This window comes from Ambystoma mexicanum, chromosome 1q (assembly GCF_040938575.1).
Source record: "Ambystoma mexicanum isolate Mex_15411 chromosome 1q, UKY_AmexF1_1, whole genome shotgun sequence".
In the NCBI taxonomy this organism is placed as follows: Eukaryota; Metazoa; Chordata; class Amphibia; order Caudata; family Ambystomatidae; genus Ambystoma; species Ambystoma mexicanum.
Genome location: NC_090922.1, coordinates 841,313,497 through 841,332,944, shown reverse-complemented (window position 1 = coordinate 841,332,944; position 19,448 = coordinate 841,313,497). Strand labels below are relative to the sequence as shown.

Here is a 19,448-nt window from a genome sequence, read left to right as displayed (position 1 = left end):
CCCTCCCCCTAAAGCAAAGGCCCAGGACACACCTAAGGTGGTGAGGGCCTTGCTCCACCCGGCAAAGGCCTCTATCGAGGTTGTCACAGCGGCCCTGGCGAAGCCGGCAGAGGCTACGCCAGTGGAGGCGGCCTCGGGGCCCAGAGTTTCCCTGCTGCCACGGAGGGAATCCTCTTTCCAGACCATCGTTAAGACCCCCGTGAAGACCCCGGCAGAAAAAGAGGGGGGGGGGGCGGTGCCCATTACGGACTCGGATTCAGCCTCCGAGGAGGATCTGGTGGAAACCGTGAAAGGCCTCAACGAGAGGTTCATTGGCCTCAACGAGAGGTTCGAGAAGGTTCGATCCCAGGGGACGGTTCCAGCTGATGTGATCGAAGATAGCGACGATGGCGACGACGAGGGCCCAGTGGAGCAGCCACCAAGGACCCCGACGGAGGATCCAGAACCAGGCCTGTTGGGAAGCCCTCCGAACAAGCGGAGGAGAATCCACCCCGCTCCGCCCTTCGTGCCCGCGAGGACTGTGGACCCCTCATCCCCCTCGCCGGACCCTAGAGAGGATATGGCGACGGATACAGCGACGGGGACGGGCGACGGCGATGACACAACGGACATCCCGTCATCACCCCCCTCCCCCCCCTCGGGCCTCTCCACCCGACGAAATTGGCTCTTTTCACGCCATGATAACCAGGGCATCCGAGCTCTTCCCAGCTCTGCCCTGAGGAACAGAAAAAGGAAGGGTTTCTTTACCAACGACGAGAGGCCAAGAGAAAGACGGTCCTTGCGGTGCCGTTGCTCGACGACATCTGGGACGAGGGGCTGGCTATCCTCAAGAACCCTTCCATGACACCCGCCTAGAGGGACAGGTACAAGAAGTAGTACCGGGTCCCCGATGCCGCCCCCTTGTGCCTCAGGGCCCAGCCCACGGCGGACTCTGTCGTCTTGGCAGCGGCCAAGAAGAAAGCAGCGGGTGCGGCGGCTTCAACTTCCACTTCCCTGCCGGACAGCGAGGGCAAGAAGTTGGACTCCATGGGACGACGAGTCATCTCGTCGGCGGCGACAACGATTAAGGCGGCCAATGCCTTAGCGATTGTGCCCCGTTACAACAGGGAGCTTTGGTTCAAGATAGCTCCTCTGCTAGACTTCCTACCGGATGACAAGAGGGCGGAGGCCCTACAGATTCTGCAGGAAGGAGAGGTGGCGTCAGATCACGCCATAATGGTGGCAACGGACATTGCCGATACCGGATTTCGCCAACTAAGCAACGGGGTTTGCCTCTGACGATGAGGATGGCTCAAGGCGACAGACTTTCGATAGGACGTCCAGACCAGAGTTTTGGACATGCCGTTTGACGGCAACAACCTGTTTGGAAAAACAGTGGATGAGTCCCTCCAGGCCATCAAGACAGACACGGAAACAGCCCGGGCCCTAGGAGTCCTTCAACAATGACGGCCCTTTCGGAGCTCTGGAGGCAGACCGGGAGCCTCCAAAGGATCCAGCGACCGCTCTTCTACTTACCGCCAGACGGCCTGCACCTCGTCTCAGGAGGCCTACAGAGGTCGCGGCAAGCAAGGATGGTCTCGCTGCCGTCGGCAAGGAGGCCAGGGCGGCAAGGCCTCTTCCAAGCAGGACTGAACTGGACGTTGCGTCGGGCCCCCACTGAAGCACCCCGGTGGGAAGCCGGCTGACGAAGTTCGTCAGCGTGTGGGAGTCCATCTCCACCGACCGTTGGGTGCTGGACACCCTGGCCCGCGGACACTCGTTGGAATTTCAAAAGAAGTGTCCTCGCATTCCTCCCGTGGCCAGGAAGGAGAATCACGTCCCTCAACTGCTGTTGGAGGTAAGGGCGATGCTCAGGAAAGGGGCCATCGAGCTTGTCCCCAAGAGGCTCCAGAGTATACTCAAGATACTTCCTCGTCCGAAAGAAGACAGGCGGTTGGCGCCCCATCCTGGACCTGCGTCGGTTGAGCAAGTACATCAAGGCACAGAAATTCAGGATGGTCACCCTCCAGCACATGCTGGGACAGCTGGAGGAGGGCGACTTCCTATCGTCTCTGGACCTGGAGGATGCTTACTTCCACATCCCCATTCTAAAAGGTCACAGAAAGTTCCTCAGATTAGTAGTCCTTGGGCGTCACTACCAATTCAGAGCCCTGCCGTTCAGATTAAAGTCGGCATCCCGGGTGTTCACCAATTGCCTCGCACCCGTGCCGGCGCAGCTGCGCCTGCAAGGAATCCACGTCTACCCCTACCTGGACGACTGGCTAATCCGTGCAAGGTCAAGAGAACTCGCCGACGAACACACAGCGAGGACCGTCCGCCTGCTCACGGAGCTGGGATTCGCCATCAACTACCCCAAATCCCATTTGGTCCCGTCGCAGGTGGCACTGTTTCTGGGAGTGAAGCTCGATACAGTGAGGCGATTGGCATCTCCGTCGGAAGAAAGAACGAAGGCCATTTTGGGCAGGGTGCAGCGCCTGTTAGCCACGGAGGTTGCCAGAGTGAGGTCCATGAAGTCCCTCCTCGGGATGATGTCCTCGTGCATCTACCTTGTGCCCCTTTGCAGTCTTCAGATGCGTCCGCTACAAGAGTTCCTCGACGCCCGCTAGATTCAAGCGGCGGGTTCCTTCGAAGACAGGATCCCACTCGACGAGGAGTTCCGTCGAGCGATTCTATGGTGGGGTGCCCGTGCGCACCTCTCGGCAGGCATGGGCTTTCAGGCCCCAGCGTATCAGGAGATGGTAACGACGGACGCCTCCCTGGAGGGATGGGGGGCCCACACCGGCGATCTCCACGCAAGAGGCCTCTGGCTCCCGGAGGAGAGGTCTCTTCACATCAACATCCTGGAGCTAGGAGCCGTGTTCTGGGCGCTGAAATCGTTCCTTCCGTCCCTCAAGGACAAGGGGATGAGGATCTTCACCGACAACACCACCACGATGTTCTACATCCGGAAGCAGGGAGGCATCAGATCCCCAGCCCTATCCAAGGAGGCCCAGGATCTGTGGCACTGGGCCGTCGCCCAGGGGATGTTTCTGGTTCCCTTCCACCTGGCAGGAATAAAAAACACCATCGCCGACTCACTCAGCAAGGAGCTGCGCTCGTGCCACGAGTGGGAACTATGCCAGGACCAGGTGGATCGGCTCTTTCAACGGTGGGGCAAACCCCAGATCGACCTATTTGCGACGAAGACGAACTCCAAGTGCCAGAGGTTTGCCAGCAGGTTCGCCCAGCCGAGGAGCATGGCCGGTGCTTTCTCGTTCCCTTAGGATGGCCTGTTCCTGTACGCATTCCCCCCGTTGCTGCTCCGTCTCATCAACCAGCTCAAGAGGTCCAGGTGCAGGATGATCCTCGTCGCACCGGCGTGGCCGAGACAGATCTGGTTCCCGGACCTTCTGGACTTGTCAGCGTCCCCACCTATCAAGCTGGTGACGGACGCGGATCTTCTCTCCAGAGAAGGAGGCGCCATTCTCCATCATGACCCGGTGTCGTTGAACTTGCAGGCTTGGCTCCTGCAGAACTAGAGTTTGGAGAATACGATATCCCGGCTGACTGCAGAGAGGTTCTTGCAAAAGCCAGGGCGTCCTCAACTCTCAAATGTTATGAACATAAGTGGAAGAACTTCTCTGTTTGGTGCCGTGCACAGAAGATTAACCCTCTGCGGATTACGGCCCCTCAAGTATTGCCGTACCTACTGTCGCTGGCCAAAGCTGGACTGGCTCACGCCTCCATCAAAATACATCTGGCTGCCATTTCCCGATACACCAGAACTACAGGACGGGCGTCCTTATGGTCTCATCGCCTGGTGAAGGAATTTATGAAGGGACTATTCCGATCGTTCCCGCCGGTGAAGGCCCCTGCCCCGGCGTGGGAACTCAACATGGTGCTGACCAGGCTCATGGGGGCCCCATTCGAGCCTATGCACTCGGCGCCGTTGAAGTTCCTGTCGTGGAAGACAGCATTTCTTGTGGCCATCACCTCCGCACGCCTAGTGGGAGAGATCCAGGCCCTATCTTGCAAGCCTCCATAATTGACCTTTCACGACACGAGCGTGGTGCTGACGACGCACCCCTCCTTCATGCCCAAGGTGCCGTCGAACTTCCACCTCAACAAGCCCTTGGTGTTGTCAGTTTTCTTCCCGTCGCCTTTGTCTCCGGCCGAGAGGACTTTGCACTCGCTGGATGTGGCTAGAGTGCTGAAGTTCTACGTGGACCGCACGAAGAGTTTTCGGAAGACGTCACAGCTGTTTGTGAACTTTGGACCTGTGAATCAAGTTAAGGCTCTCTCGAAGGCTTCCATTTCCAGATGGCTCTCCTGCTGCATCATGCACTGTCACCGGTTGGCAAACCGACCGCTGCCCGGCCGTCCGAGAGCCCATTCGACCAGAGCGATCTCTGCTACCATGGCGTTCCTGTCTGGTGTGCCCCTGCTGGACATCTGCAGGGCTGCTACGTGGAGGTCGACACACACCTTCACGAGATTCTACTGCATCGATCGGGACTCCAGGGAGGAGTCCAGGGTCTGCCAAGCAGTTCTGCGCAACCTGTTCGCTTAAGGTGAGCCTGTTGAGGAGGTAAGAGATGCTTAATGTTGAGTTGTTGTATTGCTTAATGTTGAGCCTGTTGCCACCTCCCGTGGTTGTGCATGTGTATACTGCTATGTATTCTTATATTCATGAGCATGTGAATCCATGCCAGACCCCATGCTGGAGAAGGAACAAGTTACTTACCTGTAACTGTTGTTCTCCAGCATGGGTCTGGCATGGATTCACATGCGAACCCTCCCTCCTTCCCCTCTGCGGCTCTTCACTTGGTCATACTGATTTTTTCTTTACCGAGGATTCCCGGCCTGACGACGGGGAATATTCATGAGCATGTGAATCCATATCAGACCCATGCTGGAGAACAACAGTTACAGGTAAGTAACTTGTTCCTTCCAACGCCTCGCTGCACCTTCGTCAGTCTAATGCGGACGCCATGCTAGAAGCCGTTAACCAAAGGCTTTGGTGGGAACTAGCCAACTTCCTTCCAGAATGTCCGGTGCACAGTCAGGCACGCTTCAAGGCAGGGCTGGCAGAATCAAAGATGGTGGCTCAAGACATCATTGAGTCCACAGTGCCACATATTGACACCTCAGGCCGTGCCATCTGTCAGGGCTTCCAGGAACGACGGTCTAGGCAGCCAGACCGGTCCCCAAGTCAACACTGCCCAAACAGCACGAGACGGAAAATAAGGGCTTCTTTCATTCCCCCTCCTCAGCCTCAGAGGGAAAAAAGGCATGACACCCCCCTGCGGGTCCATGTGTCTCCAGTGGGGGGCAGGCTTGCCCTTCACGCACAGCATTGCCGGACCTCTGGATCCTGTCAGTAGTGTCCACGGGCTACCGCCTACCGGTCCCTCCCTCCACTCCCTCCTCTCCTCCCCTCCCACATATAGGGACAACAACTCCGTCGGTGGAAATTCAAGCACTCATTCAGAGTCGGGCAGTGGAAGAAGTCCCGGCCTCCCAGCGGAGCATTGGCTTCTACTCCAGAATTTTCGCCATACAGAAAAAGAACCAGACTGGCCTGAGAGTTGTGTTCGATTTTTCCACCTTGAACCTTTCCCTCCCGCTACAAAAGTTCAAGATGGTTACCCCAGCACTTATTGTGGAGACACTGTGCAAGGGAGATTGGATGTGCTCCCTGGATCAGAAGGACGCATATCTACAAGTCCCTATTTGGCAGCCTCATCAGTCCTTCCTGAGATTCAAGATCATGGGCTTTTATTTCCAATAAAAGGTTCTACAATTTGGCCTCAATTCAGCCCCCAAGGTCTTTACCAGGCTTATGAATGCAGTGGCAGCCTTTCTCAGGGCCCAGGGGCACCATGTCTATCCATACCTAGATGACTGGCTCGTCAGGGTGAAATCCCCCAGAGGAGGTCCAGCACACCTCTTCCGCCCTCATGAATCCGCTACACGAATTGGGATTTTCCATCAATCTCAAGAAGTCACAACTAAAGCCGACACAAAGTCTAGCGTTCCTCGACCTTATCTGGGATACGAGCTCCGAGAGTGTTTTTCCCTCGTAGGACATGATCACAGCCATCGGGAGTGCCACAAGTCATTTTCTCAGCAGAGCAGTGACCTCGGCATGGTGGTACCAGCACCTCCTTGGTATCATGGCGGCATTTCTACTGGCAGTGTCTTACACAACGCTCAAAATGAGAAGATTACAGCTGCACTTCGCAGCCTCATGGTTTCATAAGTGGGGTTCCCAGGTGGAACTCGTCAGCATCCCTCCCTTTCCCCACCAGGACCCTGTCTGGTGGAGCACGGACTGCAGTTTGAGAATAGGCAGACCCTTCCCACACCCAGCACCGCAGGTTACCATCACAGACTCTCCTTGGAGGGCTGTGGAGCTACACTGGACAACCACAGCATCCACGTAGTTTGGTCTCTTCAGGAACAGGAGGCCCACATCAATTGGCTAGAGCTGAAGGCCATCCGGCTGGCTCTTAAAGCCTTCCTGCCGCTCATCAGTAGCAAAATGATTCTCATTCAAACTGACAACTCCACCAGCAAGTATTACATCAACAAGCAGGGTGGCACCATGTCTCTCCCTCTATGCACCCTCGTATCCAGCATATGGGAATGAGCTCTGGTGAACAACAGTGGCACCTGACTGTGATCCACCTCCCGGGGAGTCAAACCTGGAGGTGGACAGGCTCAGCAGGTTTGGGTGCGCACAATTACGAATGGCAATTGAACGATCAGGTCCTTCAGGTGATCTTTGTCAGATGGGGTCATCCACAGGTGGACCTCTTCGCCACCTGGTACAACAGGAAGTGCCCTCAGTTAGCATCCTGGTAGGGACAGGGCCTAGGCTCTCTGGGCAACGCGTTACAGATACACTGGAGCAACATGAACGCATTTGCCTTCCCTCCCACTCCCCTGGTGCACAGGGTGATCTGCCAGATAAGAGTCCTGGCACCTCAGTATCATTTTGATAGCTCCTTGGTGGCCGGCGAGGCCATGGTTCTCGGAGCTCCTCAGCCTGTCGGAGCATCCTGCTATGCACCTTCCCCTGGGCCCAGCTCATCTATTATCTCAGCAGGGGGGCACGGTCATCCAGCCTGCCCCCCAGAAATTAGCCCTTGCAGCGTGGTTCCTGAACAGGTCACATTAAGACATCTGTGCCTTTCGCAGGCTAACCTAGACATCATACAAGGTGCTAGGAGCTATGCTACTAGGAGCCAGTACAAAAGCAAGTGGGCTAGTTGTTGCCACTGGGCGGAGTCCAAGGTGGTCGATCCTCTTACTTGTACATTGAACGATGTGCTTTCTTTCTCTGCACACCTCGCACACTCGGGTGGTGCAAATAGACGCATGCTGCACATATATGGCAGCCATCAGAGCCTACCGGATCTCGGAGGAGAAAGTCCACTCATACTCCAACCAGTGGTTAAAAGTCATTTGGCAGGCCTCACCAGGCTTTACCCGCCTATCAAGAAGCCACACCCTGTGGGGGACCTCAGCATAGTGTTGGGTGCCTTGGCACATAAATCCTTTGAGCGAATGGCGTCTGGGGACATCAGGCTAGTCAACATAAAGACAGCCCTCTTGGTGGGTCTTATGTCTGAACGCTGGGTCAGCAAAATCCAAGCTCTGGTGGTTTCAGACCATTACACTACCTTTCATAGGGATAAGGTGGTCCTCAGAATGCATCCTGCGTTCTTACCTAAAGTAGTCTCTTCCTTCCACCTAAATGAGGAGATTGTGCTACCTACATTCTTCACAGACCTGAAGGACGATTACCAGATGGTCCTGCATTGTCTAGATATTAGGCGCGCTCTAAAATTCTCCCTGGACATAACCAAGAGCTTCCGCAAGTCCAAGGCTCTTTGTCACCGTTGGAGGTTCAAGGCCAGGATATGATGCTTCTAAGACCTCCGTAGCAAGGTGGATGGTGTCGACCATTAAGGAGGCCTACCAGGGGCAGCACAAGCCGCTTCCAGCACATATGCATGCCCACGCTATCAGAGCCAAGGCCACCGTAGTCGCGTTGCAGAGGCATGTTCCGTGGCAGATCAGCAGCAGGGCGGCCACGTGGGCCACTCCTTCTGCCTTCTGCAAGCACTACTGTTTGGATGCCAGCTCCAGGTCAGACATGGCATTCGGGCAGGCAGTATTAAGGAACTTGGTTTCTTACGGAGGGTCATCTTTCCACCCTGGGGCTACTTTCAGTTGTAATTGTCCATACAGTATGGAGGAAAGGGGACGGGACGTGGGAGTAATTATAAGTTATATAAGTTAATCACCGTAGAGACTAACATACTCCTAGTCCATAGTCCCCTTTCCGCCATACGTCCCACTTTCCTCCCCCCCTAATAAAACTGGTGTCATTAGGCTGATGCATCAATGGGGATTGAGGAGTGGCGTTGGTGGCTGTAGTCAGGGGAGTGCATGCTCCTAGGGCTGGGCCCCCACATGTCTGTACATTTAAAGGGAAAGAAGATATTTTCTGGTGAAAAAGGTTCTGTCTCCCGTCCCTAGCGAGGGATGCCCATACAGTATGGGGGAAAGGGGACTATGGACTAGGAGTATGTTAGTCACTAGGTTGAGTAGCTTATAAATTCTGATCAAAGCAGTTGGAGAGCCAGAACTGGTGTGAGGAGGCTGTGCTTGGGGTTGCTACATGTATTCTTAAATAAACACGTTATAAAATGTACCCTCTGCTGGTCGAGTCTTTATATCAGTCCACTACTCACCAGAGTTAGCATGTGCTGAAAATCAGTTGGAACTGCATTGGGAAGTAATATGTGAAGGAGTCTGGGGCAATGCTTTTAAGTGTACTTTTATGGTTCATACGTATCTTCCGAGTGCATGTTGCAGACGCAGAATAGATTGCATCTCAGGTCCTCCAAGGCATCCTTGCCTCTGCTTTGAATCTCGCACAGTTCATCAACCATGTGCTTATTAAAGTCGAATCATGTGTGAAAACATGCATCACTGTACCAGGAGTTTTAACATAGCTAATCTTAAGGCAACCATTAACGATACATGAAGGCATTGTTTGATAGTCCACAAGATCTGTTCCAAAAAAAAATTAAAGATAACAATTAATAAAGTATCGCAGTGAGTAAATCAACCATCACATAGCTTTGATAGTAAACATTTTTTTTACCCTTTTAAAACCGGTCTGTACCCTGGTTTTACCATCATGGCGATCAAATTAGTCAAAAATCATTGGTCTACCACAAGAAGAATTGTATTACTGGTGCATTGAACAACCTTTGAACCACCTAAACAAAAACGTGCATTTAAAACATGGATTACGAAATAATTACATTTGCAAATAATACACTCTCATTTGGTGTTCTAATTCCAGAGATAATGGAGTCTTTGAGATAAATTAAAATGAGAATACGATGTGCATGGAGTAAAAAAGCAAAAGAAAATTGAGCTGAATACGATGACACTTGAGAAACCAATAGCGGATTCAGCAACCAAGGTAAAAAGTGGATAGATGACGATATCTGTAGATTGCAGAGATGTTTAATTGCTAACTTTCAAGGTGTTTATAAATGCTTAGAAAAGTGGGCATGAATCGGCCCCCAGGGGGCGCGGACGATGTGACGTCTTCCTGCCAAACTCCTCACCTTGCGGGCTGAATAACGAGTTGAGCCTCCCCAAATTGCCCAGGTGAGGCACCCCCCCAACCCCCGGTGGTGGCTGAAGTGATGAGGCCCCTCGGTCCAACTCCCATCTCTTGGGACCCAGGGGAAGATGAGAAACTTCAGAGGATGTCGGAGGCAGTGTGCGGCGGCCATGGTGGGCAGCACGAGAACGGGCGTGAAGTGGTGAGAGGCTGGGGGTGGATAGCTGAGAGCTCACTGCTGTCTGAAAAACAGCTAGCCCATACAGTGAGGGGACATGAAGGGAAGGCTGGTGCCCCGGCTGTCCTCGCCTTCCATCCCCACCAGAAGCAGAATAGGAGGCTGACCGGGAACCGAAGCGAGCCGACGTCATTGGAGGCGGGACTATCCGGTGAGCGAGGACAAGGGCAACCGCCGAGGAGGGCTCCTGGGCACCCGAAGAACAAGGTGAACGCCCCAGCTCAGGAGAGAGTGCCCTGCTGGGGCCACGGTGTGGAATAAAGGGAGAAAAAGACCCCACTCCCGACACAAGTAAGTGGGGACGCCCGCACAACACAAACCGGCAGGACCCAAGGGAAGTGAGAGGACAGCCCCGAGCCCCGGTGATATTACGATCACCAGCCAGCCGGGCCAAACCCCTGAGAGAACAGAAGGGAGAAGGAAGTAGGGCGGAAACATTGAAAGGGCACAAACGATTCCAACGAGGCATACTCACGTATCACAACCGGCCCTACCAACGGTCTTTTCCAGGGAGCAGACGAGACCCCTGTAGGTGCCTGAGGAGGCTCGAGAAAGTTAAAAAAATTGAATATTCTCTCACCTCCCCACAGCGGCACCAAACAAGTGAAGAACACAGGAGGGGCAAGGGACAACTAGTTAACATATGAGCCAAGACTCGGTTCGCACCCCCTGCTACCTGCAAATATGGGGGGTGAACCGTATAGCGATACACTAGCAATGTGATATCCATCACGGGGGTCGGGGGAAGGGGTGTTCTAGATGGGGTAGGGGGCAAAGGTGAGGGGGGCTCAACCCAAGTGACGTGAATAAGAAGGGGTAGCGCACACTGCGGAAGTACGGGAAGTACTGTTGACTGTCTGGAGACCCTGCTCACTTGCTTACCCGTTTGGACTTTCATGAAATTGCACTAAGTACTATGACAGCGCGGCTCCAGGAGGAGCGCATTTACTACAAAACCTCAGTGTTACTGGCCTTTTAAAGTAAATCGCCTCTCATGCTTATGGACACAGTGGGAGGCGGGGACTCTTAATCCTGTTGGGATGGGATGTTTAGTGAGTGCTGCTAAAAGTGAGTACAGGTGTTTTGAGGCAACGTGACTGAATCCCTCTTTTATTTTTATGTACCCTGTTTAGTTAGTCTACCTGTTGGAATACACTCCGCCCACCAGGAGACTCCCGCCCACTACTTTTACCCAGCAGCCAGCGCACCTTGCGCGCGCACTGCGGAAGTACGGGAAGTACTGTTGACTGTTCACTGTGCGCGGCGCAAGGCGCGATGATGCAAGTTAATAGTTCCGATAGAGAGGCGGGATGAAGATCTTGTACCTGAGCGACGTATAAGGTAAATACAAGAGAGGGTGTCACAACTTGGTTTAAACAGCCAGAATTTACTGTGAATTTAATAAACAGATTTTAAGGGGGAATAGGACCCTAATTAATAACTTGCAGTGTATAGAAATGGATCCGAAGAACTTTGAAAGGGCATTACAGTTCCAAGAAATAAAAAAATCTAACCCCATTGAAATTTTGAACCGACACAGTATTGTTGAGCTATGCGTCAGTCTGGTGCCACTATGGATGATGAGGTCTAGTGATTTTAAGATTGTTGATCAACTGGTCACTCCCATGCTAGCGTCAACTAATGTGTGGTGTAAAGATAATGCGCTATTGGAGTTTATAATAAGCAACTGTGAGCTATTTACTAAGCTCTGGTATACTTGCACCGAAACTTCAATGCGCAGGGTGAAAAATCAGAGGCTGGCCATTGAAGTGAAACAAACAAATAATAGTAGTTTAACTAACATTGAGTGAACTTAGTAGAAATGATTGTCAAGCTTGGTCAAATGGATCTATAGGGCGAAAGGAAAGATTATGTGCCAGTGAAAACCTAAGGTCTGTAAGAAACTCTAAGCCCGTACAGACTAGTGAGCCAAGAAATGAAAACAAGACTGAAGATTATTGGCAGTGGCTACCGATGGAATTTAAAACTCATTTTGACCAGCGTCCCTGATTAATTGAATATGATGATCTCTTGGAATACTCGTGGTAACTCACATTATGAAAGTGGTGATGGGCTGCTGGTAAATTTATATAACTTCTGCATTATAGTATTACAGTTAACTTGGCTCTATGAGCAATGTGATATAGATGGCTGGTGTTGTCTGCAAAGCTTGGCGATGAAAGGTTTAAGAGGACGTCCAAAAGGTGGATTGTTAACAGCCACAAAACATCCATGGATTGGAGCGAAATGCAGTTGGTCAACTGATATGGTGTTGGTGGTAAAGGTAAGTACTACCCTTACAGAATTTCCGCACATACTGGTGATTAACGTATATAACCCGCCAAATGGAACACACAACCAAGCCAATCAGAGTAGAATAGAAAAAATATTAAAGGAATTTGATCTTAAGTTACCGGTTATTATAGCCGGCGACTTTAATGCTAGGATTACTCTACCTGAAGAGAATGAATCACAAGATATAGGGTCTGGACCTGTTCAATATGAACCCTCGAATAGATATGGTAGATCATGGGGGAATTTGATAATAAAGCATCAACTAATCATGTTAAATGGGAAAACTAAGGGAGATGCCAAGCGAAGTGCGACCCGGGTTTGGGGAGGCAACCTCTCCACTATAGACTACATTTTAGTGAATGAAAAAGCCTATAAATTGCTGTTGGATAAGGCGATTGGCTGTAGAGAAGAAAGTGACCATCTACCACTTCATGTGATGCTGGAATATCCCAGGACAGAGACTGAATATCACCGGAGCGGCAATATTGAAGTCAATAATGCTGCAAATCGGATAATTTGGAATCCGATTAAATTAGGAAAAGCAAATGCTATTGCAGTAACAGAACTAAAAATATTTGCTGACCAATTGGAGACTAAATCCGAAGAAGTCGTAAAAGTAACCATTGGCAAGTTTGAGAATTTGGTGAATAAAATTAAAGCAGTCTCTATCTGTAAGCGGAAATATTGCAGTAACAGTGAGAGATGGAATGCGTCTCATGGGAATCATAAGACTTATTATTGGGAAATAAATAAAGCCAAAAGATCACTTGGACAACTCATAAAGTCGATGGTAAAATTGCAAAAGGATGATGCTGCAATACAGATAAGATGGGCAAAAAAACAGCATGGGAAATGGCTCCGTAGACATAAAAAAGATAAAGCAAGGGTAGTATGGCAGAACATTGCCAAGCATGCCATGAGCAATAATCATCAGGGTATGTGGAAGGCAATAAATGAAGCTAAAACAAGAAGTCTACCCATTAATAGTGTAGCAGAAATCGATTGGATAATCCAAGTAAATAACACTATTGGAGCGAAGATAGATGAAGGGGAAAGTTAGTGTAACACAGTCTATTTGGCATGGGAATTTTAATGAGGCCTCATTAAAAAGATTGATCGACCAATTACATTTATCTAGGGCAACTGGCCCTGACGGGACCTGTAATGCCCTATTACGTCGAGCACCTGAAGAATGGGCAAGAGCATTAGTTATCCTGTTCCAATGGATAGGCAAAAATGGGATAATTTCCGAGTCGTGGCGAAATAGTATCATTCTCCCCGTACATAAAAAGGGAGAGTGGAAAAATCCCAAACATTTTAGAATGCTAGCTATGCTGGATATCCCAGCAAAATGTTTTGCAAAGGTTCTGCTAGAAGAATTGAATGAATGGATAACTGAAAAACAGATCCTTCCGATCAACCAAGCAGGCTTTCGTGCTAAATCCTCTACATTACACAGCATTCTAAACCTAGTGTCTGCAGGGGAATACTAATGGAAGGTTCGTAAACTCCCGGTATACGTGATATTTATTGATTTCACAGCAGCGTTTGATACTATAGTGAGAGAGAAACTTTGGGTAAAAGGAACTAGATGGCGATACCACCTGGACTACTTTATATGATCCAGTTGCTGTACTCCAACACAACAGTGAAAATTCGACTAGATGGCGAAGGCCGCCTATCTGAGGCGATCCCCCACAGTGTGTGGTGTGAAACAAGGCTGCAATTTAGCAGCCACGTTATTTAATTTGTATTCAGCCGACTGTTCGAATGAGATAGGGGTGGCTGCTGATGCGGTAAAGATTGGTAATTTCCAGGTATCCTGGTAAGGATACGCGGATGGTCTGGTCCTGTTAGATTATACACCAGTAGGCCTACAAAATAGGCTAAATTGTCTGATCCAATTTTCTGACAACAATGGATTGGTAATAAATATTTCTAAAACAAAGGTGATGAGATTCCTAAGCCCTACAAAGCAATCACGCTCAAATAAGTTTAAGTGGACGATAAAGAATGTTGAGATTGAAGTTGAATATTACAGATACCTAGGAGTCTTAGTAAACTATGAGCTATCATGGAAACCGCACTGGAATGAGGCTAAACTTAAATGTCTAAAAATAGCAGGAAAGATTGATGGAAGGGAATGATATGAATTTGATGTTTCACATGATGACATTTTATGAGCTGATTTTAACCATTTTAAAAGATTTGTCTCACGGGATTTATGTAGGAGACTCTCTTTTTTAATCTTAGAAATGTTGTTAGAAATTGAAAAATGATTGTGTAATATATGTAAAACCTGATATGGTTATAAACATATTATTAATAAATAAAAAGGGGTCCAGAGGAAGCGGGCGTAAAAGGGGGTACGAGGACAGGGATTTCGAAAGTTGGGGAGAGGGGGCAGTTGGGGACAGGCTCCTTTTGGGGGGGATGCTCTGCTTTTTTCAAATCCGGGCATTTACCTGTTTTCGCTGTCCAATTTATCTACTTCGTTGCACCTTGATATCCAACGCGTGAGGCAAGAGAGAGACTATTTTCAGGTGTGATTCAACCTCTCTAACTAAATAGCACTGCAAAGAAGCAGATAAATTGGACCGCGAAAACAGGTAAATGCCCGGATTTGAAAAAGGCAGAGCATAATGCCAAAACACGTGTCATCCAAATGGGAAAAATTACAAATCAATAAATCAAAAATATTACATACACAGTTTGGATTGGAATCTTTATTCATTAAAATTGGGAACAACGTACAGGAAAAAAACTATTGGCGCAGAAAAGGGTGTAAACACACAAAAAAATCCTCCACCATAGTTGGCATAACATCACAACGATGTCCGGTACACCAGTTGGAAATGTCTCCCATGCGACTGGGTTCTGGCTCCGGTGATTGATTGTCATGACTTTCATCCGATTACCCATCGTCTTGGCTTCTTTCTCTTTCAAGGATTTCCTGTTCTCAAAATGTAGGCTTGTACACGTAGGGTTGAATTGTTTACATAGTTCCTGAATATTGTAGAAGTGCAAAGTCAACACTGAGAAAAATTATGCTTTTGTATACAGTAACACAATTAGGTTTTAGTTTAAAATGTTTTGTTAAAGAAGGACAAGAGAAGAAACAGCCATGTTACCAAAACCCATTGTGCAAATAGACGTTTAATAGGCACAAACATTGAAAGTTTGCAAGGACACATGTAAAGAACATGCCATGTTAAAGTAGAATTTAGATATGGTTTGGTAAAGACATTTCTACATAATATAAGACATGTTTAAATAAAAAGTGACAATTGAGTTCATTCATTTTAGGCCGTATGAGGACCAATTTTCAGTGCGTCGTACCTGGAAGACAGCTGAACAGAGCAGAAGCAAGTCAGGGAAGCTCAAAATAAACAAACATTGAAACAAAGGAAAAAGAAACGCCCACTGTGTGTGATCAGAAAGGTTTATTTATACTTGTTGAGGAAAGAGGCGTCTTGGCATTTCCATGGAGGATCGTCAGGACGTTGACATGAAACATGCATTGGCGTTGTGAAAAGGGGTGTAAGCGTCTAGTGATGTCAGCTTTAGGGGCGGGTGATCTGAATTACTGCCGCAAGGGCACTTGAATTTAGGGTGATGGATCAACGGATAAGATTAGCACAAGATGGTGTTACCCGACCCGTTGTTTTTGCATGTGTAAAAGGGAGAAAAACTAAAGTAAGATGTAGTGGACATTATTTTAAGAACGATCGATGTATGCTCAAAAAGACTTCCCCTGTAAGTGCAGAAGTTCTAAATCAGTTGACTGTCCTATGTGTGTGTGGTATTGAACGCATGACTCATCTCCTGCATCAGAGCTTCGAAATTATACAGTAGTGGCCTATTTTTTTCAAACAACGGATTGGCCCATGAGTAATGTATGCAATGAACTGTATTTATTTAACACAAAACCAAGGCCCAAATGCATCTGGATGCTTGCAGCAAACAAGTGAAATCACCTCAAAGCTACCACTGAAGTAAGATGGAACCAACACTGCCTTTGAGGTAGAGTCTACAGATCACATTGGTCGGCATTGTTCGTGTAATTTGCACTGGTTTAGGAAGCTCTGGTGTTTGTGTTAACTAATGTTATTGTTGTGTTTGGTCTTGAACTTATACCTTTGTTTCCTTTTCTTAAAGGGATTTATTACGTTAAACGTCACAGTAAATACTTCTAGTAAGGTTTTGATTAAAAAAAAAAATGTCTTTCCCCTTATGCAGTCCAGAAGGTGATATTGAATGGTGTACAGAAAGATGATGCAACTCTTGATCCAATGCTTCCTGCTGTAGAGCTGTCCAGCTGGGATTCCCCACTCGAACAGCATAAGGATTCAAGCCCAACGAGTCTCAGAGTCATCACTCATGATAATCAGGTGAATAAATTATAGCACTGGAGTGAAAAACTTAAAAGCAGTTGTGGTAAACTGAAAACATAAAACAATTATGGCAGCAAGCTTTTAAACAGAAACATATGTTGCCTTGTGCTTTTGAGATTTCTCGAAGGACCAAGTGCAGATACTTAAATTGGAGAAAATTACCCAACATTTGATCTGGTTTTCCATCATGGGAACTTCATAAGCATTGACAATCTCTGCTTATGTGCGAGATCTTTGTACACTTTTAAATACCGAAACCTCCCGACATCTTAGCCAGTTACATGTTGTATGGCATTTGGCTTACTTTTAGCATTTTTCCAAACATCACACACAATTTAATCCCAAAAAGCACAAAAAAGTTGCTTTAAAGTGAATTAATTCCCTTGGACTAATACCTGGGAAAGAAAAAGAGAAAAACAGGCAGGTAGTCTGCCATGTAAAATGAAATTTTAACTCTGTAACTTAGAGTATTTTCTTATTTTCTCCTTTAACCTTGTCCCTGAGTCTCTATATTGACATTGTTCGACAACTATCGCTCATGTGGTTCGTGAAAGAAAATACAATTGTATTGCTTGCCTCCGTTGGGAGTTGACATTTGTTAGAAAATATCATACAGGTTACATAAGGTTACATAAGAACAGAGAGGATATTGGGCTTAGCGTCAAGCTTCCTAAACTCCCTCCACATCTTCAGCATCCAGTCCTGTTCCAAAATGTCAAAGGCTGTATTTGTGTCTCTGGTGTCAGTGATGGGTTGTCAACGTCTGTAACCATCCAGGTCCATTATTTTCTATGTGAGCGCATCACGACTTGTCAGGTGATTTGCCTTGCCAGGGGGAGGGGAATCGCCATCTGTGTCTACTGCTAATTTTGCTACTGATGACTCCCTGCCTAGACTGTGCCTCAGAAGCCAAGATCTCAAGGACCCGCCCCGCCAGACCAGTGGTTATGTGCTGGATCTCGTCCCACTATCCACTAACAGCTATCCACACTGGCAATATTACTTATTCTGAGGATGGGTTTTAGCCATGAAAGGGATATGTAATTTGCTTTTGATTGGGTTGCATATTCACCCAGATCCCCCACAAATGGTCCCTCAATGATTTCCTAATGTATGATGATCTTATTTTTGCAAATTTGACCAAAAGAGTGGACATGAATCTTACCATTGCCACAACTGTCCTCTTCAAGCTTCAATTGTTTTTGAGAAACAACTTGGCAAAAGAGGAGAATCTGCCAATTCCCTTGGTTAATACTCTGTAAGAACATTTACAGACACTTTAATGACTGCGGCTTTAGTCCCACATAAGGCCAAGTGTTTCAAATATTGTATTCTTTAGCCAGATCCACCCTTTTATGAGGAAGAATCTGCCCACTGATTCCTTATTTTGGCAGCTTTGAAAAAGAGCTATCCTTTTTCTGCATCCTCCACTCCAAAGAAAGAGCAGGAAAAAAGACTTTCTAGGTAAGCAGATCTCTTACGTCTTTGCATGCCGCCATTTCTTCAGCATTTATGGGTAGGTAGAGCAACTCAGTGCAAAGGTTTTCAAGTAAGAGGTTTTACATACTAAAGCTCACAAATGATAGATGGCTTGTGTCATTACATGAGCTTCATGGCTGATTGGTTTTACTAAGTTATTGTTATGTTTTCGGTATTAAGTGATCTCCCTGTGTGTGCCTCACCAAATTGAAGCCAGGTGCCCATTAGAAACTCCAAAATGTGCCATTCTCAGTAAATTCCTAATTTAATTTGCATACAGGTGATTACCAAAATTGGGTTAAAGGCTGAGGGGACCTTTAAAGCTGTAGGATTGGAGCATAAAAATGGGGTGCCCAGACCTTGCTCTCTTGCCTCTTCAGAAAGGTAACTCTTGCAGAAGCATGCAGGTTATGGGAAACAGTTTCAGAATCAGCATAAATTCCAACAGAAACGGAGCAGAGGCAGTGAACAAGCGATATTCAAATAAGGTTTTTCCCATTTTTATATTATCTATTCAGGACCTCAAACCCTTCCCCTGAGAACCCAATTTTGGGGAAATGTCAACCAATTGTCCATCAAAGCAGTGTCCCTGACCCTGTCAAGGGAAGATGAGGACCCCTCTTAACCTGAGGCATGAGGCCTGAAAGGGTGTTTTTCAGAGCCAGTCCTTCCCCAAAGGCAGGGTGAAAGAGTTCAGAGGGAACCAGTCTCTCTTCCCTCTAGATGTGCCTGGCTACAATTGGCAAGTACCACCTATCACTGTTGGGAAAGATTTCCATTCCATGTGTAATTTTCCCTCCTGTTGTGTACCCCCCCTTACTTTTTGCTTTGTTTGATCACCATAGTCTGACTTTACTAGAGGAGCGCACTGTCATGATCACTGCTTCCAAGGAGCTAGGACCAGCCCAACGTCCTTGGAAGCAGGCCCCTAACCTTCATCCTAGGCACCAGCCGGTCCCCACTGGGACCTTTTGGACCTTGTCCTGGCGCCGGTGGCACCAGGCTCATCAAAGTCACTGGTCCCGGCACTGGAAGCGCCGGGCTCATAATTTGTATGAAGATTCTTGGGTGGACTTACCTGCAGCAGACCATGCTGCTTACTTACCGGCCACATAGGAATCCTCTGTGAGCCGGGACTACTTTCTTACCTGGGTGGGGCAAGCTCCACTCCCTGGATACAACACTGGAACTCTTCTGGAACAGGAACTCTTTTCTTACCTAGGCGAGGCCGTGGAGGAAGACTCCAAGGCTATTTAAACCACACCCGACTGATGAAACGTGCTTCGCGTTATTCTGCATCTGCAGCAGAACGCTCACCGTGTCTGTTCCAGTTTTCTTCTTTCCGATCCTGAACCTGCAAGAACAAACGCTTACCATTCCTGTATCCAGCCTTCAGTAGCACCTGCAA

At 48.4% G+C, this 19,448-nt stretch overlaps 1 protein-coding gene across 1 annotated transcript in view; it reads left to right on the top strand.

Annotated features, from left to right (window-relative positions):
• The window catches only part of TDRD5 (tudor domain containing 5), a 2,293,977-nt gene that overhangs the window by 1,127,942 nt on the left and 1,146,587 nt on the right, over positions 1 to 19,448 (top strand). Inside the window, exon 8 of the mRNA XM_069641474.1 lies at positions 16,407 to 16,558. Within this exon, the coding sequence (XP_069497575.1) occupies positions 16,407 to 16,558 (152 nt within the window). The remainder of the gene's footprint in view (positions 1 to 16,406; positions 16,559 to 19,448) is intronic.